The sequence below is a fragment of the Leuciscus leuciscus genome, assembly GCF_965113295.1.
Source record: "Leuciscus leuciscus genome assembly, chromosome: 20".
Classification (NCBI taxonomy): domain Eukaryota; kingdom Metazoa; phylum Chordata; class Actinopteri; order Cypriniformes; family Leuciscidae; genus Leuciscus; species Leuciscus leuciscus.
Window position 1 is genome coordinate 19,911,850 of NC_138744.1, and position 26,479 is coordinate 19,938,328.

The 26,479-nt window shown below is 39.6% G+C and overlaps 1 protein-coding gene across 3 annotated transcripts in view; it reads left to right on the top strand.

Annotated features, from left to right (window-relative positions):
• col14a1a (collagen, type XIV, alpha 1a) overlaps positions 1 to 26,479 on the top strand; it is a 129,746-nt gene that overhangs the window by 60,824 nt on the left and 42,443 nt on the right. For all 3 annotated transcript variants that reach the window (XM_082149957.1, XM_082149955.1, XM_082149956.1), the window contains 8 exons: positions 3,693 to 3,809; positions 6,209 to 6,355; positions 8,419 to 8,493; positions 10,815 to 10,954; positions 19,062 to 19,185; positions 22,492 to 22,635; positions 22,814 to 22,978; positions 23,782 to 23,820. In XM_082149957.1, the coding sequence (XP_082006083.1) occupies positions 3,693 to 3,809; positions 6,209 to 6,355; positions 8,419 to 8,493; positions 10,815 to 10,954; positions 19,062 to 19,185; positions 22,492 to 22,635; positions 22,814 to 22,978; positions 23,782 to 23,820 (951 nt within the window). The remainder of the gene's footprint in view (positions 1 to 3,692; positions 3,810 to 6,208; positions 6,356 to 8,418; positions 8,494 to 10,814; positions 10,955 to 19,061; positions 19,186 to 22,491; positions 22,636 to 22,813; positions 22,979 to 23,781; positions 23,821 to 26,479) is intronic.

Here is a 26,479-nt window from a genome sequence, read left to right on the forward strand (position 1 = left end):
AATTTTAATCGATGTTTCATCAACAAATTGTCTGGATTTAATAAGAAGTTGCCTAAATATAGGCTATTAGAAAATAAATAATCAGGATACGGAGGCGCTGGCGAACCTGGAGCTCGTCTCATAATGAAACTCAGCGTAGGCCTATAAGGTAGCCTATTGCCTCACAGACCTGAGACATTTGGATAGCTTGAAATGTCTACTATTAAGCAGAACAATTCAAAACGAAAGAAAACAGACTGCGCTGCTTATGTAATTCGTATGAAATGTGCATTTCTCTCTGGCGCTGCGAAGATCGCGAGTCGTCAACTTCATCTGTCTAGCCGACACTGACATAAAAAATAACTGTTTTATTAGTAAACAATTAAAATGTCTCCTGCTATATTTTACATATTTGCCTGTTCCTTACAAAACACTGACAGTGGGGTTTTTGAAGGTTTTTTTTTTTTTTTTGAGCAGCTGCGGGCAAATTCTTTCGACACACACACACACACACACACACAATATTACGTAACACTCTGCGCTTATGTTTTAAAAAGATAATTTAACATATAAATAACAATTTTTAAATAGCCCACTTAAAGTGTTTATTACAAATAAATGACTAAATGCTAAAAATTTATACATTTTAATGAACAAACATATGCGTTGCATTTACAATTCTGTGAAAACAGGGGGTGCTGCAGCACCCCCAGCACCCCCACTTCCCGCGGCCCTGCATTCTCCTCAAAACATTGGATTCATCCGCGCTGTGCTGTGCCGAGGCACAACCCACGTAAAGTTGCTAACTCCGCGAATAACTGCAATTGCAGATTTCGAGCAGAGATGGCGACAAAGAGGAAAAACTACAGACTGCAGCTTTAACTTTGTTTATTTTTTTTGATAAGATTATGCCAAATTAGATTGTTTAATTAAGAATTCTTTTTTTTATGTTTTCATTTTCCTATTAAAGTTACTTTGATGCACAAATGTTTCAAAGCAACTAATTAAAGCACAATTTTCTCAATATCCTGACTTTAAGAACACACCACATGTTCTACATTATATTGTGAAATTGTTAAACGTCAAATTCAGCACCATTTTTTAGTTTGATACATATACTGTATATGATATATATTTATGTGTGTATATGTATATGCATACAGTATGTGTGAGTATATATAATACATATACATATATATATACATATATATAGAGTATATATATATCAAACTGCTATAGAATAGTGCTGAATGTGAACAAAACACATGAACAAAGAAAAAAGTATATATTATATAGAAAATCTTATAATAAATATTTGTCAAGAAGTAGTAGAAGTAAAAATGTAGAAGTCATGCTTTTAGCATGAACTTATTCCATTCACACTCCATGGCTTTCTAAGGAACATCTCATATTATCTCACCCTACATGATGATATCTGCATACCCCCTGCTCTATGGGGTCCATCAATTTTTCATACGTTTTCTGTTTGACCTTTGAATAATTGAATGCACAATAATGGATTTCCACCTCCTTGAATTAGTACTATCAGCCAGAGGCCCTTTTTGCATGTATATAGTTCATTAAAATAGTTTATATAAGAAGGAAATCTTGTCACATGCATTATTCAAAGCCTTAAACAAATTTCAACCACTGTGCGCCATATGTTTTGTGCACAGTCTCCATTTTAATCTGAAATCTCCCAGTCACAAATGCGACTGACATGATGTTCTGTTGTGTAATGTGAATTTCAATAGGCAGCTTGATTGCATAAGTAGTTCCTTTTTAGGATATGGCTCTCATATCAAAGCTTAAAGGAGGACAATGTTTCACCACATGGCCTTTTTCCAGTACAAACTGAATTTGGGTTCGCCACTTTTGGCATATAAAATGCGTGGGACTCAGTCTGTTGTGACATGGCCACAATTGTGTTCCAAATAGTACAAGCTCCAAAGATGAGTATTGTTCTGTGTGACTAATGTGGACCATGTGCTGTGGCTTGGGCTTGTGTTTTAAGGGTATGCTGACCAAAAATGTGATAATTCCAAAATAAGCCTATTTTTCTGCTTTCAAATGAGTTTTCTTTCACACAGCACATTCTGTGTGGTTTGCACAAAGAGAAAGAGAAAAATAAAGAAAGACATGCTTAACGCCATGTGTGGCTTTTAAGTGGAGAGCATATTTGTTAAAATACTGTTGAAACCTCTCACTTTCATCTCAGATGTGTTTTTCTAGCCATTAGTTTTGCCTGAATTGCAGTATTTAAAGAGTATCGCACAGAAATCTGAGTCGCTCAGAAATGGGCTGCTGGTTTCAAGAGAAGTTAAGCCTACAGGTTTTACCTCATAACCTGCATCACAAAGGAGCCTGCTGACTACCCTATGGCTCATTAGCATTACTGTAGTACATGTGCTTCTTTTCATTTTACAACATGAGACTACATTAGAGAAAAAAATGCTCAAGGCTTACCTCTCACTAAAGTCCAACTCGTACATTTCAAAGCATTCATACAGGTTTAGTACACTTCTTTTCAAAAGTTAGGGGTCTGTAATGTTTTTTTTTAATGTATTGGAAGAATGCATTTATTTGATCGAAAAATATTGTATAAACAGTAATATTGTGAAATATTATTACAGTTTAAAATAACTTTTCTATTTGAATATATTTTAAAATGTAATTTATTGTTGTTATGACAAAGCTGAATTTTCAGCAGCCATTACTCCAGTCTTCATTGAAAACGGTTGTGCTGCTTAATATTTTTGTGGAAACTGTGATGCGCTTTTTCAGAATTCCTGATGAATAGAAAATTCAAAAGAACGACTTGGTTACCCTATTGTAATCTCCGTTCCCTGATGGAGAGAACGAGACATTGTGTCTACGTACTGACAGTAGTGATTGCACGTTGGAGTCCTAAAGACTTCTGGTACTTTGAGAAAAGCCAATGAGAATTTGCGGTTGGAATTTGCATGCATTTCTCAGTGTGGGTACGGCCCAAACACGTGAGGCAGAGATTGTGGCCATCCGCTGAAATGCACCGTCAACACCAGATTCAACATCTTCCTTCTTGTAGAGGTGAATCGCCATCTCCTTTTATACCCGTATGTCCAGGGGAGCGGTGCATGCAAATTCCACTAGCCAATTCTCATTGGCCTCTTCTCAAACTATCAGAGGTGTTTGGGGCTTTCAAGTGCGACCCCTAATGTCAGGACATTGACGCAACATCGAAGTGACTAACAGCAATTACTTAACAGAAATCTTTAGTAAAGTTATAAATGTATTTACAATCAACTTGGATTCATTTAATAAATCCTTACTGAATACAATTTCTCTCTTTCAAAAAAAAAAAAAGAAAAGAAAAAGAAAAAACATACTGACCCCAAACTTTTTTTTCTTTTTCTTTTGGAACACAAAGGAAGACTTTTTTTGTCCATACAATGAAAGTCAATGGGGTCCAAAACAACATTGGATGCTATTAACTCCCCCCACCCCCCAAAAAAACACAATAACAAGATTTTTTATAATATCTTATACAGTTTTGCTTCTCCACTAAATTCATTTTTAAGGGAGTATATATGTTTATTAGAAAACAGAATAAAGATATTAACTTAAAATTGGATTTTTGACAGTGTATATCATTGCTGTATTTTTTAAAAATATGTATGTGCTTTATTGCAATATTTTCATGCAAAGTGTCTGTTTTCTTGTTCGTCTTGCAGTGTTCCTGGGGGTGAACAATCTCAACACAAAACAGGTGCTCAGTACCAGCATGTGTGCCCAGTGGCAACCTCACCACCATGCCTCTGTCTACAGAGTCGTCATTGAGTCACTGCTTAGTGAGTAACACACACACACACACTCACACACACGCACACACATTTCAAACACGTGACAATATAACACATATTGACATACATTTTTGTTTTGTTAAATTTCCGTTTCAGAGGTAATGGGATATTATGGCTCATTTCAGCACAGGCCTCTGAGCCTTTGGGCTGTTCAACAAAACTTTTTTTGTATGCATATTGCTCTACTGGCGTGTGACATGCTTTCGATTCAAATTTAAAACAGCAGAGTCAAAAGCCCATTTCCCATTATTGCTTTTCTTATTCCTGCCTGATACTGCCTCACCGGCTCAGCTTATCTCGCAATCCTGGAAATCTTCTGTTCTACTTCCAGCGTGTGACTGCTCAGATGGCTAGCAGCTCAGTAGTGCTATTAAAACCAGATCTTATTGGGGTGTGTATATATGTGTGTGTATTTTGTATTTGAATGACAATCATTGCAGCAGTGTTCTCAACGAAACACACAGAACTATAGAAGTGATTTAACTAAATATACTTTTGTTTTGTTTTTTGACTGCTGTAAATCCTGACAGATTTAATTCTCAAATATTAACCGGGTTGATAATGACTTTCAGATCATAATTTAAAAATACTTAATAATAATGACATTTCTGATGTTCAAACTCTTTTCAGATGCTTTTCTGTAATCTCACTCTAATTAATAATATAATTACCAATAACCATTTTTTGGTTTACTTTCTCAAATGCTTACTTTTTTTCTGCATCCACATTAAATAGACCTGAAGTGACAGTAAAGACATTTATAATACTTACAAAAGATTTCTGTTTCAAATAAATGCTGTTCTTCAAACTTTAGTCATCAAAGAATAATGAAAAAAAAGTTTACACAAAAATATTAAGCTGCATAATAATATAATATAATATTTTTTTTTTCTTTATATTTCTGAATGGAGAAAAAAATTACCTTCAAGAATTACAGATACAACCCATTACCCTGTAGTCATGGTTAACTATGCCTACACAAATATATCAAAACTACTGCTGAAGAGTGGTATGAATATGTGTATATTTCTGCAGTACTAAGATCCCCACTGCCTTCTTCTCGTCAAATAATGTCCAAACTTTGGTAACCAGTAGGAACAGCGGATTCATTATTTGCCATCTTGCTCGTAGTGAGAATTTTACTGTGGAATTTCAGCCAGACATATGAATCTTCGGTGCCGAGCCCTCGTGGTGTAGTAAAGCATTCCTGCTTGCAAATGCAGGGAAGAGAGGAACTATCCTGCTTGTGCCAGAGATGTGACTGGACTGAGAAGTGCAGTCTGTTGAAACAAACGCTTAAAGGAGGATAGGTGTTTACTGAGCCGAGCAGCAGCGCTTTCCAGCTACTTTTCCATAGAGCGGGAATCTAATAGGCAAATGTCACATCCCATTGTTTGATCAGCTCAGCAATCAAAGCATGTTGGAGCAAGGGAATATTGTTGATGTTATTATCACAGTTTTACAGTCCATATTATCATTGGAAAATTCAAAGAAAATACCTTAATAAATCTCAATGTTTTGTATAATGCACTCCAGAGCCATTTTTTTTTCTCAAGATCATGGTCTAAATGAGGGAATGCTTTGGGAAATATCTTATTAAAGAAAACCTTTTTGCTGCTTTTTTCTCATTTAATAGTGGTATAATACTGCTTCTGCACAGCCCAGCCATTTTTATTCCCCATGGACACAGCTGTTTAATGGCAGACAAATTAAGATGTATGAACCAAGTCGAGTTGCTGGATATTAATGTCTGCCATCAGAAACAAAACAAAGAGATCGATGGAAAGAGAGGTGGAACAAGAGAAAACCAGAAAGAAAAAGAGTAGAGAAAGAAAAGAAGGTGAAAAGAATGGAAATATTGGGTTCTTTCATTCAACTCATTTCTTTCTGCACTCAAGTTGCTTATCACGGTGCACCCATTTCCCTGCAGTCTTCAGCCTCTGGTTAAAACGATTAAAGATCTTTCCGTTGAACTCCATGGGCTGAATACAAGGTTACCCTTCCTGAGCTCTATAGCAGCACTGGCCATTTTCTCAGCTTTGGAAAATAATTACAGCTATGAAAATCAAAAATAGCAGTTCTGCTACTTTTTACCCTGGGATCTGAGAATCAGATTTCTTAAAACATGATTTACTCATAGTTCCTTTCATTTAAACGCCCAATCTGTGAGCAGCAACACATGCCTGTTAAAAATAACAACACTTCGGCATGTTGCTGTGGTGCCGATTCTGTCATTTCCAATTTCAGTGTTTTTGTTTATAGCCTGAGGACTCGAATGAAAATTTCTCTTTAATTAGCACAATTGTTTGCTTGAGGAAGCAGTTTTAATTGCAATTAACGCCAATCCTGCCATTTTTTACTCAACTCTGCTTCTTTAATTTGAATAGATGGTCAGAAACAGGAAGTGAGGGTTGGTGGCAGTGCATCCAGAGAGTGCTTCTTTAACCTTTCACCCAACACCAAGTACAAGATCAGCGTCTACACCCTTTCACAGGACACAGAGGGCCCTGCCGTCACCACTATTGCGACCACTGGTAAATACACTCTGATAACTATACATTTGTATGCCATTATGTAACTATAGACCAGGGGTTCTTAAGTCTGGCCCCCAGGGTCCCCTAAGCTAATTAGTAGAAAGTTATAGGCTGGTGAGTTTGATCAAGGTTGAAGCTAAACTCTTCAGGAAAGTGAACCTCGAGGGCCAGAGTTGAGAACCCCTGCTATAGACTTTGGGTATACAACATATTTAATTGTCTGTTTAAGTGTTTTCCCTCATAACCTCATTTTTAATCGGTAGATTAAATATGACATCTGTTCTCAAAAAGATTTACTGGGGTGATAAATGAGGTCAGATATTGTACTACACCTCCTCTGTCTTTTAGGCTCCAACAAAACACTTGAAGGTGGACTTGGGCTACATTCACACTGCAAGCTTTAGTGCTCAATTCTGATTTATTGCTCAGATCCGATTTTTTTTTGTTTGGCTGTTCACATTATTTATTTTAAATGTGGCTAATATCAGATTCGAGTGTGAACTGATCCAGACTGGTCCAGAACTGACCCGCATGCATAAAAGAACGGTAAAGCCTTGTTTATAATTTCGCCTGGTTCTGCAGCGCAACCTCCGTTTATCCGTGACTCACTCGCCGTTTTACTATTCTTTGAAACGACGGGGGCGACTCAAGAGTAATTGTTCTCTAAACCTTAGGAAGCAGCGGAAAGAAGTAAGGTTACACACCTGATGGTGTTTGTTTTAGTGCACTTCACCAAGCCCATGCTACAAAAAACAACAACAAAGTATCATGTAAAATCCAGTAACCTTGAGATTATTACTTGTGACATTAGAAAAAATTATATTGATATGAGAACATAATATGTATAAAACTAAATTAAACAACAATCTCTTAAATATTTGTTAATATTATTAAACATTTTTTATTTAATTCCATGAACATTTTTATTAAACATTGACCTTTATTTGTAGATTCGGCTCGAAGTTATGGATCTTCGAAAATGGAGCAGCGCGCAAAGTTACAAAAAATGCTGTTCACACACGTGAAATGGGGTCTTACTCAATGCGCACGACCGCCCACACCTCAATGACGTCATTTTTTTAATCCGAAATCACCCCTAAACCCTCAATCACTATTCCCTACGTTAGTCCACTAATGTTCACTTGATGGAGTGAATGAAAACGAGTGAGCGAATTCGTACAGCCGCTGAATATACATCGCCTGTACACTCATTGAATGAGTGAACACGATAACGTCCACTATGGTTTTGGACACCACTACAAATGCCCTATTTGAGGGTATGGGGGCGATTTCGGAATTAGCCTAAGCTTTACAAGATGGTTTATAGCATGCTATCATGCGTATGTAAACATGGAGGAAGCTGATGTGCTGCGGAAGCGCTGGCGATAAGGAGGACAGAGACGAGGAGAAAGAGAGCAAAGTTTTCCTGGTTCTTCACTTTTTTTTTATAATTTTCCCTCAAGTATTGCTTGTATAGAACTGTCACAGTAAGTGATACTTAGGCCTCTTTGTCCCTTCACTGACTACCGTCATGGTTGTCTTCCATGTTATCTGAGTAACCAAAGAACTAGTGACTCCCATCAGCGCAGAATTGTGACAAATGTCGATCTAGAGCAGGAATAGGCTATGTCGGTCCTGGAGTGTCGCTGTCCTGCAGAGTTTAGCTCCAACCCTGAAAAAAAAAACAAAAAAAAACTGGCCTGTAGCCTTGGTAACTCTGAAGTCATTGATTGGCTTGTTTAGGTGTGTTTGATTAGGGTTGGAGCTAAACTCTGCTGGAAAGTGGATGTCGAGGGCCAGAGTTGAGCACCCCTGTGTTAATATGTCAGTTAGGCGGTAGCAACACTTCAATGATATAGGTCATTTCCAGACAACATCGTGCCTGACAACATACAGTACAATCAATCATTGCCTGAGAAACAGATTGAACCACGGTGGATCAGTGTGTCCTTTTTCTTTTACAGTTGGGTTTCTGTTAAGATCATGAATCTTATTGTGTATGTAATAAAGTGAAGACAGCCAGGCCCTGCTCTGGTTTATGTATTGTTTTGTTGTTTCTCTAGCTCCAGCACCCACCCAGCCACCAACCGCACCACCCACCACGATCCCTCTTCCTACCATCCCTCAAGCCAAAGAAGGTAGGACACCAATGTGGGAATAACTGGCTTTTCAGACATTGTTTTTCCCTGTTTGTTGGCCATGTCTTTATGTGTTATGTGACCTTTCACTAATGTACATCTCTGCTGACAGCTAACCTTTTCTTATTCTCTGCGCCACTCCGCTCTCAATAAATATGTCTGAGCCTTCCCAACACACCTGATAAAATCACGCAGATCTTATTTTACCCCCTTATACTGTATATATTTCTTTTAGATCCCTCACCTCCCACTTTATAGCGAATAGATTTGCTTCATTGTCTTACCAAATAATGCATCATAAAGTAACACCTCAATGATTTCTTGAACTGAAACCAAATGCTTCTTTAGATTTATTTGTTATTTTTATTTGGCTTTATCTCTGAGAGTCTGAGTGGTTAACCCAAATGCTTTGCCCTGCATGCTGTACATTACTATTGAGAACAGGCCAAATTGTAAAAAGTGAAACATTTCTTACCTTAAAGACCTCATGAAATTGAAATGAGAGTTTTGTGGCTCTGAGTCCTTTTGTGTTAACTCCTTGATGAAAATGTGTCTCACAAACTTGCTGTTTTAATGAGTAATATGTCAACAGAGGAAAAAATAGTTGGGATTTCGATAGTTCCCAATGAGCCTAATGAGTCTGTTTACTTAAAGGATTTGTTCAGATTCGTTCACTGATTGATTGAGACAGTGACCCTTTCTACAGTTTACACTACCAATCAAAAGTTTGAGGTCGGTATGATTTTTTAGGGTTTTTGAAAGAAGTGTCTTATGCACACTAAGGTTACATTTATTATAAAACAGTAAAATTGTGAAATATTATTACAATTTAAACAACTATTTTTTATTTTAATATATTTTACAATGCTATTTATTCCTGTGATGGCAAAGCTGAATTTTCAGCCGCTTTTACTGCAGTCTTCAGTGTCACATGATCCTTCAGAAATAATTTTTATATGCCGATTTGGTGCTCAAGAAACATTTATTATTATGATCAATGGTTCTACAATGTTGACAGCAGTTCTGCTGCTTAATATTTTTGGGAAACTAATACTTTTTTTCAGGATTCTGTGATTAATAGAAAGCTAAAGCATTTATTTGAAATTAAGATAGATTGCTGATAAGGAAGCTTTTTGTTTATTTATGAGTAAGCCATTGAATCACTTAACCGTTCAACCAAAATTGTTCATGACCGAAACAACCCATTTGTCTCCTTGTTGTGGACTAGATTAACAAACTGAACGAGATGTGAACAAATTGGGCCTAATGAGATTTGCCAGGTCATTCAAGTTGTTTACGAACACAATGCCTGATTCATTTAGTTCGTCCACAAACAAGGTGTCTTGATCAGTCCCACTCTTGTTCAGACTCAAAATAGCAACTTGTTCAGTAAATGGGGCTTGTTTGTTCAATACGTCCAACCTATGAAATGCTCAATTGCAGCCCTCACTCAAACGCTTATGATTTGTGGTATAGTACAGCAAGTACTAATTCAGTTAGACTTTGAAGGCAGGCAAGCAGTCACATGCTTATGAGACAGGGAGACTCATATGTATTGCCCGAATATGAATCAGTGCGAGGAAGTAAATGAGAAAGATTTGTTAAAAACACCAGTAGGAAAACTTTGTTCGCAAAGCTATTTAATGGTGTCTTGAAAGTTGCGATGAAACAGAAGTAGCAAAAAATCTTTTTTTCCTTATTGTGACATACATCCGAGTGAAACAGATTATCTTTAAAAATGTGCTGGAACCTGTTTCTATATCAGTTGTTGATTGAATGAAGGCAGATCTGAATGCGAGCTGGCAGTCAATTGTAATAAAGGTGAAGTCTGAGGTAATAAATAAATAAATAAATAAAAAGATTAAATTGTTCACATTAAATTAGGTAAAATGCATTTAGAAAGTAGGTATGGTGAATTTTAACCTAATTTGACCCTAATCGATATAACCTTACGTATTCAGATTGATTCAGTCATTAAATAATATTGTTAATAAAAGCAGTTCATTTAGATGTTACCACATGAAGCATTTTTTAGGCTTCTGACAGTTAATGTGTTTAGCCCCAAATCCTGCAAAGCAACAGTCTGGCAGAGCAGAAGAGAGATAGCTGGGAATTAATTAAGCCTCTTTGTTTTATCCAGCTAGCTGTGATGGAGATCCTGTCAGTGAGAAGCAGAAGTGTTTGAATCATTTGACATCTGTTGTTCTGCAGCGTTTACACAGTAATGAGAATTTCTTATTTTAGCTAGTGATTTTTCACCTGCTTCCTCCCTCTCCCTCTCCCTCTCTCTCTCTCTCCCTCTCTTTCGAAATCTCTCTCAGTTTGCAAAGCAGCCAAGGCAGACCTAGCCTTCCTTGTAGATGGCTCCTGGAGTATTGGAGATGACAACTTTCAGAAGATTATCCGTTTCCTATACAGCACAACTGGTGCACTTGATGTGATTGGTCCCGAGGGAACACAGGTATGCTGCTCGTGAAATATTTGTCAAATTCAGTCTACCTCATACTGTTTTCATCTGTTTATATTGTATAAAAAAAATTAAAAAAAGACCATCCTGAGCTTCCAAATGAATGTGTGTGTGTGTGGGGGGGTTGTTTTTGTTTTTTGAGGTCACTAATAACTCCCCTTTTGAAAAAGTACACTTTAGCATATTTTAAACGGAGCACTTATTACAGGAAATAATATGTTTTAATGAATATACTATGGACTGAATGTAATGTTTTTCCAAAATTCAATGAAAATTCGGTCATCATTCCCTCACACTTATGTCGTTTCAAACCCAGAAAACTTTGGTTAATCATTGAAACAAAAATTAAGATATTATTAATAAAACCTGAGTAGTTTCTGTTCCACCCATTAAAAGTCCATGTAACCAAAACTTGAAAGATTCAAATAGGTTAAAAAGGCATTGTAAATCAAATGTATATTAATCAAGCAGTTTAATCTAAGTTTTGTAAAGAGATATGATCGCTTTAAATGGACCTATAAGGCAAAATTCACTTTGATAAAGTTTTTGAACACACCCATTCCTTTTTTATAATCCCCATAAATCATAAACTTTCTCTCCAAACAATCAGTTCCATAAGCCACGCCCATGACTAGCACCCTGTTAGGATAGAGACCGCACTGAGTGGGGCGCAGCAGTCTGCCATTTTTGTTTCCTCGCTGTAGCTTCTGCGCCAAAAATGACGTACCAATGAACAGAAGAGTCTCCATTCTAGACTCCCAGCATCTGACACCGTAGTTGATTTTATTTATGAAGGAAATGAGCAGAAGAAAGTCGGTAAAGTTTTATATATTTGTGCAAATCATTCACAAACAAGGGCCAGTTCTATTCTGGATTTGCACAAAAGTTGTTTCTGAAAGGTTTTTAAATTAACATGATGGTACATGTTAGTCAATGAGTTGAATCAACTTAACTCCACAACAATTACATTAATTTATCCACTAACCATTCAGAAATGTCTAATTATATTCTAAAAGTTGTAACTTTTTCTTAAGATGCTCCATCAGTGTCTGACTCCGGTTCAAACATGTAAGGCTGAACACCGCGACTGACAATTTCCGACATTTTGGCTGCGTGACATTCTCCAATTTTGTTGTTGCCGGAGTATCCAAAGCACAAGCTGTAAAGGCTCCACCCTCTTCCACAAAGGGGGCCGGGAGCAGAAGCTCATTTGCATTTAAAGCGATACACACACAAAAACAACAGGTTTTTGCTCACACACAAATATGGGCAAGTTTGACAAGCTATAATAAACTAGATGTACCGCATCGCGGTACAAAATATGACCGCCGCTCAGGCCTGCACTGGCTTTCCACAAAAATAAATGACGTGGAGTAATTTGGCTGTATTGCGTGTTTATGTATACCTAAAAAAAGTAATAGTATGTGCATGTCTGTCTGTGTGTGTGTGTGTGTGTGTGTGTGTGTGTGTGTATGTGTGTGTATTTGTGTATGTGTGTGTCTGTGTGTGTGTGTGTGTGTGTCTGTGCGTGTATGTATGTGTGCGTACATGTGTGCGCGTGTGTGTTTGTGTGTGTGTGTGTCTGTGCATGTGGATTTGTATGTGTGTGTATGGGTGTGTGTCTGTGCGTGTGGATGTCAGTGTGTGTGCATGCTTGCGTTTGTTTGTATTCCTGCATGTGTGTGTGTGACAGTATCATCCTAAACCAGCAACCCTTCGCTCAACAGCACCATCTACAGGCCGATGAGTGTACAGTCACTAAATGTGCACATAAATGAATTTATTTTATACCCCCCCATGGATGAAATTCTACAAAACTTAGCAGAGGATACCCCCAGAGGTTGTCAAGTTAATCATACACATGAAATATGGTGCATATATAGTGGCCCCCGGGGACCAAACGAAATTTTTCCGTAGAAGTCTAGTGGGGCTACATGCCCACCAAATTTCATGTTCCCCGGTGCTTCGGTGTCCCTGGTATCGTTGACGAAAAATTTACGGGGGCCCCAGCGCGGGGAGGGGGGAGTGGCCCCCGGGGACCAAACGAAATTTTTCCGTAAAAGTCTAGTAGACGAACATACCATAAAAATTTCTTCATCCTCGGTGCCACGGTTCAGGTAGTTATTTAGGAAAAACTGAATTTTTGGGGGTTTGGGGGGGCCCAGCGCGGGGGGGGAGTGGCCCCCGGGGACCAAACGAAATTTTTCCGTAGAAGTCTAGTGGGGCTACATGCCCACCAAATTTCATGTTCCCCGGTGCTTCGGTGTCCCTGGTATCGTTGACGAAAAATTTACGGGGGCCCCAGCGCGAGGGGGGAAGTGGCCCCGGGGACCAAACGAAATTTTTCCGTAAAAGTCTAGTAGACCAACATACCATAAAAATGTCTTCATCCTCGGTGCCACGGTTCAGGTAGTTATTTAGGAAAAACGGCATTTTTTTGGGTTTGGGGGGGCCCAGCGCGGGGGGGGAGTGGCCCCCGAGGACCAAACGAAATTTTTCCTTAGAAGTCTAGTGGGGCTACATGCCCACCAAATTTCATGTTCCCCGGTGTTTCGGTGTCCCTGGTATCGTTGACGAAAAATTTACGGGGGCCCCAGCGCGGGGGGGGAAGTGGCCCCCGCGGACCAAACGAAATTTTTCCGTAAAAGTCTAGTAGACCAACATACCATACAAATTTCTTCATCCTCGGTGCCACGGTTCAGGTAGTTATTTAGGAAAAACTGAATTTTTTTGGGTTTGGGGGGGCCCAGCGCGGGGGGGGGGAGTGGCCCCCGGGGACCAAACGAAATTTTTCCTTAGAAGTCTAGTGGGGCTACATGCCCACCAAATTGCATGTTCCCCGGTGTTTCGGTGTCCCTGGTATCGTTGACGAAAAATTTAAGGGGGCCCCAGCGCGGGGGGGGAAGTGGCCCCCGGGGACCAAACAAAATTTTTCCGTAAAAGTCTAGTAGACCAACATACCATAAAAATTTCTTCATCCTCGGTGCCACGGTTCAGGTAGTTATTTAGGAAAAACGGCATTTTTTTGGGTTTGGGGGGGCCCAGCGCGGGGGGGGAGTGGCCCCCGGGGACCAAACGAAATTTTTCCTTAGAAGTCTAGTGGGGCTACATGCCCACCAAATTTCATGTTCCCCAGTGTTTCGGTGTCCCTGGTATGGTTGACGAAAAATTTACGGGGGCCCCAGCGCGGGGGGGGGGAAGTGGCCCCCGGGGACCAAACGAAATTTTTCCGTAAAAGTCTAGTAGACCAACATACCACAAAAATTTCTTCATCCTCGGTGCCACGGTTCAGGTAGTTATTTAGGAAAAACTGAATTTTTTGGGGTTTGGGGGGGCCCAGCGCGGGGGGGGAGTGGCCCCCGGGGACCAAACGAAATTTTTCCTTAGAAGTCTAGTGGGGCTACATGCCCACCAAATTTCATGTTCCCCGGTGTTTCGGTGTCCCTGGTATCGTTGACGAAAAATGTACGGGGGCCCCAGCGCGGGGGGGGAAGTGGCCCCCGGGGACCAAACGAAATTTTTCCGTAAAAGTCTAGTAGACCAACATACCATAAAAATTTCTTCATCCTCGGTGCCACGGTTCAGGTAGTTATTTAGGAAAAACTGCATTTTTTTGGGTTTGGGGGGGCCCAGCGCGGGGGGGGAGTGGCCCCCGGGGACCAAACGAAATTTTTCCTTAGAAGTCTAGTGGGGCTACATGCCCACCAAATTTCATGTTCCCCGGTGTTTCGGTGTCCCTGGTATCGTTGACGAAAAATTTAAGGGGGCCCCAGCGCGGGGGGGGGAAGTGGCCCCCGGGGACCAAACGAAATTTTTCCGTAAAAGTCTAGTAGACCAACATACGATAAAAATGTCTTCATCCTCGGTGCCACGGTTCAGGTAGTTATTTAGGAAAAACTGCATTTTTTTGGGTTTGGGGGGGCCCAGCGCGGGGGGGGGGAGTGGCCCCCGGGGACCAAACAAAATTTTTCCTTAGAAGTCTAGTGGGGCTACATGCCCACCAAATTTCATGTTCCCCGGTGTTTCGGTGTCACTGGTATCGTTGACGAAAAATTTAAGGGGGCCCCAGCGCGGGGGGGGAAGTGGCCCCCAGGGACCAAACGAAATTTTTCCGTAACAGTCTAGTAGACCAACATACCATAAAAATTTCTTCATCCTCGGTGCCACGGTTCAGGTAGTTATTTAGGAAAAACTGCATTTTTGGGGGTTTGGGGGGGCCCAGCGCGGGGGGGGAGTGGCCCCCGGGGACCAAACGAAATTTTTCCTTAGAAGTCTAGTGGGGCTACATGCCCACCAAATTTCATGTTCCCCGGTGCTTCGGTGTCCCTGGTATCGTTGACGAAAAATTCAGTAAGGTGACGAAAAAAAAAAAAAAAAAAAACTTTGACAATCCCTATATGACCGGCTAGCTACGCTAGCGGCGGTCATAATTATCTGTGGGGTATTTTGAGCTGAAATTTAACAGACACATTCTGGGGACAGCATAGACTTATATTAAATCTTGTGATAAATCTTGTTAAATCCTGTATTGTCTTGTCTTTGTGTGAGCGTGTGGTCTCGAGGGTGCTCGAGCCGTGCGCTCCCTTGTCTGCGGGCCCTGTTTCATGTTCGGAGTGTGGTGTTCGGATTCTGGCACTCATCTCGATTTCAGTCCGGTGTCGGGGTTCGAGCACTCTCGCTCCATGTCTTGTCACTTGTGTGAGCGCACAGGTTTTATGTTCATTCACTCACCATGCGATCTTGTCTTGTGTGTTTTGTGAGCGCTTGATTTATGTTTGCATTGGCCAGGAGCTCTTGTGTTATGTTCTGTGTAGCGCACGGTTCGCGTTTTCAGTGGCCGCGTGCTTTCATTTCGTAATGTTTTGTGTAAACACGCAGTCTGTGATTATGCTCATTGGCTGCGTGTTCGTGTTATGTTTTATGTGAACACGCAGCTTAGGAGTTTCTCATAACTCACATTTTGTGTGAGCACATGGCTTGAGATTGTTTTCACTGGGCATTTGCTTGTTTTTGTTTTGTTTGTGTGAGCACATGGCTTGAGTCAAGATCTGGCTTTTCAGTAAAAATTTCTGAAAACGATGACATCATGCTCATGTGTATTACATGTTCTGTCCATAGGGGCGAAGTGTTTCTTTGCAAAGGGATATAGCCAACTACTGGCCTGGCAGCATAATACAGCGCTTTTAGTTGTTTTTGTGGATCCGTGTGAATGGGGAACGGTTTGACAATGTTGTCATATGTAGACGAAAAATGCGAAGGAAAAACGTTTCCATTTTTAGTACATCGTTGTCGTGTAAACGTACCGTTAATTTCTTTTTTTTTCACAAGGGACAGATATGTAGTAAAATTGTATATAAACAATAAAACATATATAAATTACATACAATTTTAGTAGGGCCTATTGTAAATTTGTCATGTCATGGCACATACATACAGACGGTTGGTCTGGGAACGCCCCCGGGAACGCCCCGTCACGTGATGTGAATTTAGCCCGTGGGGGAAAACATTGCCTTGGCGCTAATTGAGATACACGGGACAATCATGCCGAAGAGTTGCTGTTTCGTTTTCTGTACCGCCAATAAACAAACAAATTATGAATTGAAGTTCTACATCCTTCCTAATAAACATCTTCCTTATGAAAAAGAACTATAGTAATCCTATAAGATTTCTATAGTAGTGTATAATACTTCTGTGATGTTCTGTAATAACTCTATAGTACTTATATAGTATGTCCCAAAATACTACAAGATTCCTATAGTTGTTTTTCATAAGGGATGTCTCATTCACATTAGCGTTATCAGGTGAAGGCTCGCATGAAAGGCCAATCGCTTTCGTAATGACGCGAGCCGTGAACCTATGGAGTGGTTCGAGGTCTAACTTACACTCAGTACAGACTGCATTCTGTGAGTTAGGGATAACTGTCAGCACAGTCCCTCGGCAACTTCATACTACTGATCACCGTTTTACAAAAGGATTAATAGTTTGGAGTGAAGCATACGTACAATTGGTAAGTGACAAGGTTTTATGGAGTTATAGTATGCAACATACACGAAAGTTGATTGAGTTATAGGCTAATGTTACCGCTACAGCTGCCGCGATGTCTTGCCTGGAGATTCAACCAGATAACAAAATATGTCTGGAAACGACACCTCCGGCCATTTGGTTGGGTCATTGACCCAGTTTTTAATTAAATAAGGGCAATCATAACCTATTGCAGTTTATTTTGCAATGTACCGTTGCCGGTCGGCAGGCGTCAATGACTCGCAATACGACATTTTTGTCATTCAAATACACACAATGTTTGCGGTGTTTTCCCCCCCGCCGACTCCACCCTCGCCACGCCAGCCCACGCCCCCAACTTTGACTAGATGCCGACTGTATGTATGGGCACTACAGTTTGAGAGGCTCTGCTTTAGAACTTCGAATGTCTAGTTTGCTACAACAAGGTTTTTTGCTTCTCTCAGAGATTGTTTTTTGTACTGAAGGATCATGGGAATAGCTATTCTGAGCTGAAGACCATACTACCAAGCATTTAACCCAGTAGCCTAAGAGAACATTAGATAAAAATAGCCTTTGTCTAGACATGTTAGTCCAGGATTCAGAAGGTCTTCATCACAAACCATCAGCAGCTTTAGGGATCACTGCAGTGGATCTACCACAAGGGATGTGAAAACAGGAGAACAAGCACATTTGAAGGGCAGGAGCTAAAGTAAACAGAGGAACACGGCACAGATAAATGTCTCCTTTTACACATAGATGTTTGCTTTCTGTCCTCTGCTGTAGGCCAAGTAGACATGTTTGACTTGGCTCAAACCAGTTCAACATCAGTAAACTCTCATATATAATGGCTTTTGTGTCTCTCTTTAGAGTGTGGCATAGTAGTTAAGGTGCTGAGCTGATAATCACAAGGTTGTAGGTTCAAACATTGTCTGAGCAAAACACTTAACATCAGATGTATTGCAGGGTCAAAATGAAATAGGGCTTGGGCAAAAACTAGGCTTAAAAAGTAAAAAAATAACTGTTATATTAAAAATGTGGTTGGGAAAAAGGCGTTCATAGTTTATTTCTATGACAATCTGGATTTGGATATTTGTATCTGTTGATATACTGGTCAGAAGTAATTTTTTATTAAAGAAATTACTACTTTTTAATAGCGGCACATTAAATTGATCAAAAGTGAAAGTAAAGAAAATTATGTAAAAAAATAAATATAAATAAATTTCATATAAATGATGCTGTATAGCCATTATCATCAAAGTATGCTGAAAAGTAGTACTGCTTTCATCACTGATAATAATAGTAAATGTTTCTTGAACACCACCAAATGAGCATATTATAATGATTTCTGAAGGATCATGTGACACTGAAGATGGGTATTGACTGCTGAAAATTCAAAATAGAAAATAAATAAAAATATAAAAATAATTTTTAATTGTAATAATACGTTATACACTGCAGTGATCCTTTTAAATAATTGATTTGAAGTATTTGGCGTAAATGCACAACATGATGTGTGTTATATAGTAAACACAGAAGAAAAACATACAGTATTTCCTTGTAAAGGTACGAAAATGTTATATCCCGGACGAGCCCCCATTTGCTATGCCCCGTGGCTCAAAAGGGAAACAACAAAAACAGGGACACATGAGAAAGCCAAAATAATGAAAAATGTATTAACAAAATATAACTATAAAGAAAAAAACAATGTACCAGGTAACAGTCAGGAGTCAGTGGTATAAAGTTAAATGAATTCATGATAGTATAATGTGCTGTAGTAATGATGGATGTACAAAAGGAACAGTTTAAAGGAACAAAACGAAATCAAGTCCAATATGCAGCTCTCTGCGGCCTTTCGTCTGGCTCCTTTTTAAAAGGCCCAAAAGGAAGTCAGCAACAGGTGTCCTCAATAAAACCACCCGAGAACAGACACTTGGGAGGGCTGAGCCAGCCATCCGAATCAGCCAGAGGAAAACCCCACATAAAACAAGTCGTCACATGCCCTTTAAAATTAATTCCAGGGGGAAATACTTCCTGATAGTGAAGTACTGTCACTTTTAAACACGTGATAAATGGCTACTAACTTACTTTCTACAACTGACAGGTGGCCATTGCTCAGTTCAGTGATGACGCCAGAACTGAGTTCAAGCTCAACTCCTATAGCGACAAGGAAACTCTGCTGGATGCCGTGCAGCGCATCACATACAAGGGAGGAAACACCAAGACAGGCATGTATCTATCCATCCATCCATTAATCCATCCATCCCTCCCTCCCTCCCAAGTTGCACAAGTTTACTTCACAAGTAAATGCATCTCATTTTGTTTTCAGATATTTATACTGGAAAACCAGACATAATCAAGTATTTTTTATTATTATAATTTTTTGTCTAAGGGTAAATTAGCCTTTAAACAAACAAAGGCATGACTTTTAAAGTTATTCTCTAATAGCCATAAGGGTTTTTCTGGTAAAAAGCATTATCACTCTTATAACCAGCATAAACTTCTACTGTACCAGTATGGCAATTCATGCTGGTCTTTAAGCAGTGAAATCTCTCTATAATGAGTGTCTAGATTTTTCCACCCTAATACCTTTGCAAACATGCTTTATTAATGTCCTGTTTTAGAGGCTCTAGACCAAGAACTTCAGAGTGTGAGTTTGATAAAAACGTCACGGCTCCAGCTCGGTGAGCAGCAGAGCAGCACGGTGTGTCCCTGCACTTGTGTTCATGCTGTCAGTCTTTGTTCTAAAATGAAACACCTCTCATTCCACACAGTGAAGGAACTGCAGCCCCCACCCTGCTGTGTCCTCACACACACACACAACGTCCCCGTATAAGGTATATTCTCCATGGCAATGAGCCCCCCGTCAGTGGGTGGGCGGCAGCTGCTGTGCCTCATTGGTGAGAGCAGATACATGTGGACATGTGTGATCCAGGCATTATGAGCCTGGTGCATTTATCCATCCCGGCTTTAGCGGTCTTCTCATTTGAAACATGAGCATGACTTATTTTCTGAGGGTATTAGGGCTAATCCCTTGCCTGCATTTTCATACATTCATATGCAGAGGATGAGGTGAGGATCAAAGTGATTGGCTTCATTCAATGTGTTTAAACTCTAAAAAAAAAAAAAAAGTCAATTCTGAATATTAGGGTCTGTCTGTTTCTCTAAAATGACTTTTAAAATAGAACATTTAAACATTTAAATAGGATGATTATGTTCTGATGTTCAAAATTTTCAGAAAATGTTTTTACCCGATGATATGGTAAATTTCTTGTGTGGCCTATGGTGTGGCACTGTTGACTAACCCACACATTTTCTCATTAGTGTAATATATATATATATATACACACAAATAAATGTAGAATTATTATTATTAAAATACTATAATTAATATAAAATTATATTATTATTAATATTTATTTGTTTAAATGTAAATTTTCTTTCTCTGTATTTGAAGTGTTGTAAGGTCAAACGATAAGAGGAATTTACTGAAATGAAGTCATTAAGTCGTATGTGTTTGGAACGACATGAGTGTGAGTGAGTGAATGAGTGAGTGTGCTGTGAGGGTTCTAGTTTATTTATATTCACTAGTCTCAAACAAGTAAGAGTGAAAGATATTAGCCAATGCTCACAAACACAAATGAACAGATAAAGTCCAAGCACACTTTTGACTGATGATGCAGTCATGATGTCTTGCTCAACTGTCAGTCAAACAGCAGTGCTGTTGCCCCCGTCAACTCGAGGGCACAGCCACAACTCCAACTGCAGACTAAATTCTTTTTGTTTAAAAAACGAAACAAAATAACTTGCACTTCACACGATGCTGCCGTCTGCTTCTTTAGTCCGTCATTTGTCTCCCTCTGACAGGAGCTAAAGAAAAGCCAGAAAGAGAAAGAAACAGCTTTAGAAGTCAGTCAGGCATAGCTACAGGGTCCCCTTGTTCAATTCGTCGCAATATACCGTCAAAGTGTGTTATCTCAGACACCCGTCCATATTTTATTCAGAGTGCAGCTTTTGTGATGGGATTTTGTCTAATACTCGCTGATCCTGGGGAACCTGAGACGTTTCAGAATGATTAGAAATGCAAATTAGAAATGAGAAGCCTGGCTGATGTCTTGCACCCGCAGTGCCAAGTTGGTGAGAATGGTAAAATATTGAAATGGGTGCAGTGCAGCTTGTTAGATCCCTCAGTGCAGGTCTGCTGGGAGTGACGGCTTGGACGTGTCATGGAAAAAGTGTCTTGAAGATTAGCACAGAGGAAAAGAGGCTTTGTTTAGCTCTGTGCTAAATACTTGTCACTTTTTGAGCTTAAAAATAGCAGGTGAGACCAGGGTTGTCTCGCACAATTTTTCAGTTCTTTATTAATTATCCCGAGTGGAACAAACGTTATGTGCAAATGAAAGCTTAAGTTCTTGGGTACAGCATACACAAAATGTAAAAAAAAAAAGGTCTAGTTAGACAGATCTTGTGGGGTTAATTGGTACCGTTTGAAGTGGTTTCGTTTTAAGAGGGATAATCCGATTTTTTTTTAAATTAATTTAATCTAAACTAAACATTATCTGGTGCTTCTCCATCTCCTCGATTCTCCAGCATAGCCTTGCCCGGGTCGGGTCTCATCTGTCTTCCCTTTCTCCTGTTGACTGCCCTGTCCTACTGTTTGGATCATCCTCACTCTTAACAATCCCTATTGTGCCTTGTCTCTTCAATATAATTCAATCCCTTGGTCATTCTACATCTGCGTCCTCTTTCTCCATAAGACTGCTGTGACAAAACCTGACCCTTTGTGTGTAAAATATCAAACCATTTAACTTAATATAACTTATAGCTGCTTTTCATCTCTATTAAAATATTGTATCTTTAAATTATATCAATCATTTATTTTCAATTTGTTTTGTAACTATTAGTTTTGACAGAAACCTTGTAAATTTACCTTGACATCAGCATTTTTAAATCTTGCTTGATAGGGTCAATAAGTGGCTTAAGAGGGCAAACTTTTTTTCTCACAATACAAATATATTCCAGCAATTAACACTTTGACCGCTAACTCTTCCAACCAACCCCTCTCCCTTAATCATAACAAACACTTCTCCTGAGACGTACCGCAAAGCCAAACAGTCAGATAACTTTAACAACCTCATAGTGTCATGACAGGATTATGCAAACAGTCATTACATTTGCTGTTATTCATCATTTTTTAGGCTTTAAAAAGACATTTTAAACAATGCTCACAAAAGGAAAATGATCAGAAACCATTCGTCACAACAGCTTCATTTTAACAACATTTGTTTTCAGATCCACACTTATTTTTTTATTGTCAAAGGTTTTGTTCTTTCACCACATCGTTCCATGACCATCATTCTAGCTCTCTGCAGGTACTGGCGTGAAGTTTCAATGAAATATGTCTCTCAGGCAAACGCAAATCACTCTGTCAAGATGCGTGTTCCTGTAAAATCCATCACTTTTTTCCGTGAAGTGGTGTAAATCCAGCTCTCGGCACCAGGCAGTAACATCTATGTTTATGACTCTTGATTCAGGTCGAGCCATTAAGCATGTGAAAGAGGCCATCTTTACTGAGGACGCGGGCGTACGGAGGGGCATTCCTAAAGTGCTGGTGGTGCTCACGGACGGGCGCTCTCAGGATGATGTCAATAAGATCTCTAAGGAGATGCAGATGGAGGGTGAGTGATCTGAATATTCCTTGAACATGTCATTCCTTTCATGTCATTTGAATCTAAAAACGAGTGTAACAAACAGCAGCATCTGAAAACACCAACTGTCTAGTGGTTTGGTTGTTTCTGTCGTTTAAAAAAAGAACTTTAAATGCTGTAATAAAAGTGTTGTCTTGTTTCACTGTAGGTTACATCATCTTTGCCATTGGCTTTGCTGATGCTGACTACGGGGAGCTGGTGAACATCGCCAGCAAGCCTAGCGAAAGACATGTGTTCTTTGTGGACGATCTGGATGCCTTCAAGAAGATTGAAGAACAGCTCATAACTTTTGTTTGCGAGGCTGCAACTGCCAGTACGTCCCTTTGAGAATACACAGAAACTTCCTCTTTCAGTTTGCCTTGATGTGGTATAACTTGCTAGTTTTAAGCAATAATCTTAGGAATACAGTACATGCTACAATGTTTAAAATAATTTAAAAATAAAATTATTATTAAGAGACTTTCTTCTACTAGAAGAAAGAATCTCTGACATAACTGATTGTAAGTATGCAACTGAATAGGTCATACAGTATCTGGATTTAAGAACAGAATTGATCAATCAGAAACCAGATCCAGAACTGTCTTTTACAAGTAATGGGTAACACTTGACAATAAAGGTCTCATTTGTTAAAATTAGTCAATGCATTAGCTAACATGACCAATATATTTTTACAGCATTTATTAATCATTGTTAACGTTTGTTAATAAAAAATTAATGACAATGGTAACATGGTCCACTTTAGGCATTCTACTAACTATAAGTGACTTTGCAACTACATGTCATCTAACTCTCATTAGTGTTAACTGATTCAGAAGAACTATGCAAGTAATGTCATACTTACCTTTGTGAGATTATTAAGGACAAATAAAGTTTATAGACTTTTTATATTGCTGGGTAATTGCTTTTGGATTACTTTAAGTTTTTTGTTCCGTTTTCATCCCTTGTGACTTGAGTTTATGTTAAGTCTAAAATACAAGTTTGAAATCTATTGCTGTTAAAATGGTCTCTGAACAGGAAAATATTTGAATGCATCATTATGTAACGTGTAATTTTCAAAAATCACTTTGTTCTTGGGAATTGATAGGTTTTGCACTCTGTTCTGTTTTTCTTTTACAGCTTGTCCCTCGGTGTTAATGAGTGGGAACACTTTAGCTGGTAAGACAACAATAAATGCTCGTGGCTCACAGTAACCTCTACACAAAGCACACCATCATTGTGCTGGGTAGGATAGGATCTGAGGATTTATTTAAAGAATTGATTTATTCTATCCATCCACTGTCAGTATTTAAAAAGCCCTTTACTTAATTAGGACCAGTGGGTCATGTAATTCTCACACCATTGTTTAGATCTTGAAGAAGAAAAAAAGCACACTTAGTTTTGCATTGATTTTCCACCTATCTTTCACTAGATGGACAAACATAGTCCACCCTTAAACTCGCACCATTGGTTGAGCCTTTAGCCTGATTCAGGCCATGTTTTACCACAGCCGCTATATTACCGCTATTTACACTTTTGGGTAATCTTTATAATTTAATAATATGTATAATATATTAATGCAATAATATTTTATATATTTTATAATATTTATAATCTAATTTATAATATAAATATTAAGCTGGCATATTAAAGTATTTTAACAGAGAAAACACACTTTAAGACATTTAAAATAACCCACTGAATTAATCACTTTTCTCATTATTTATTTATTAACTTACTAAAATTTTATGTACATACACTACAATACAAACATTTGGGGTCAGTATGATTTTTTATTTTTGTTCTTTTATTCATCAAGGATGAAGGTCAAACGTGACAGTGATGACTTTTATACTGTTATGAAAATGTTAAATTTAAAATAATTCTGAAATTGAAATATTCTACTCATCAAAGAATCCTGAAAACGCCTCGGTTACGACTGTAACCTCAGTTCCCTTAAGAGGGAACGAGACGCTGCGTCGATTGACGCTAAGGGAACGCTTTGCGTGATTATAATGAATAATTATAATAATAATTCGTTACATTTATATAGCGCTTTTTCTGAGACCTCAAAGCGCTTTACATAGATGGGGAAATCTCCTCAACCTGATGATGTCTAGAAGCACATGTAAACCCAGGTGAAAAAGACGTACTGTTAAATGTATTAAAAATGCATTAAAGTATATTTGTATTGTACTAAAATATACTCAAGTACATTTTTAATATACTGTATTTAATAGTACATCTTTTTCACCTGGAAAATCAGTCCAATGGTATGGTGGAACGTCAGACACGGGTGTCATGAACCAGGAAACTATAAAGCCTGCCCAAACAAAGCAGCTTCTTAAGGTCTGAGCAAGTCGCTTACAGGCACGTAGGAGATATGGCAGGTGACGCAGGGTCTCGTTCCCTCTTCGGGGAACCGAGGTTACAGTCGTAACCGAGGTGTTCCCTTTCAAGGGAACTCGCGCTGCGTCAATTGATGCTAAGGGAACGTCTGTACCAACACCACCATAGCAAGAAGTGTCTGTCCTGTGTGAAATCATAAAAGCAGCACTAGGACGAAAGCACCCGAGACCCCGGTGTAGAGTCCAGGCCCGAAGAGTAAAACCTGACGAATGTATGCGGTGAGGACCACCCTGCCGCATCACAAACGTCCTGGAGTGGCACTCCTGACATTAGAGCCTTAGAGGCCGCCATACTCCTAGTAGAGTTGGACCGAACAGCCATAGGTGAAGGTTGTCCGGTCGACTCATAAGCAAGTGAGATAGCCTCAACCACCCACTTGCATATTCTCTGCTTAGATGCTGGGAACCCTTTTTTAGGGGGCCCAAAACATGCAAACACTTGTTCAGCTTTACGCTACAGGGCAGCTCTGTGGACATAGGCATCCAGTTCCCTAACTGGGCATAGCAGATTGTTATTTTCCTGGTCCGAATCTTGAAAAGGAGGACGACAGAAGGCCTGCAGTACTATAGGTCTAGCCACATTAGTGGGGACCTTGAGAATAGCACGAGGGTGCAACCGACAATGCCTGTAGATCTCCTATTCTTTTAAGAGATGAAATGGCGAGGAGCTTTCAAAGTAAGAAACCTAGCTGGCACCTCCTCCAAAGGCTCAAAGGGAGCCTGGGAATGGCCTTGAAGGACAATGGCCAGATCCCATGTCGGCACCCTGGTGCGAGCTGCTGGCCTCAGACCAGGAGTACCACGGAGGAAACGAGATACCAAGGGGTCTTTAAGAAGTAGGCATACATGGTCCCTGCGAACTCTCTCCAGAACTCCCGGGAGCAGAGCGATCGGGGGAAATTCATACAAACGTAGCTTCGGCCACGTCTGTACCATCGCATCCAGTCCGAGAGGAGCTGGATGCGTGAGGGAGAACCAGAGTGGACAGTGTAACACTCTCGAGACGCAAACATATCCACTTGAGCCTGGCCGAACACCCTCCATATCTGCTATATAGAGGAATAGTGTGATGTTTGTGGACTATAAACTCTATATGAAACTGGTTTATCCAACGATCTCGACACCTCGGTGCCCCTGCGTTGATATATTGTGAACGAGAGGGCAGGAAGCGTTCGTCTAGCTTGCTTTTTGAACGAACGTCCTGCTTATCAGCCAGCCAATCGATGCTTAATCTTTCAACAACTCTCGTTACAGCCTCAACAAGCTCCTCAAAAGCATGAGACTGAGGTGGCGAGTCCTCAGTATCTCCTGCTTCGACACTAACAACATCCAGTTCCTTGGAACTGGATAGATGCAGTGTAGGTCCTTCAATCAGGACGTGCTTCCAAATCCTGAGAGAAGGCACTGGATCTGTCAGGTGAAGGCAGAGA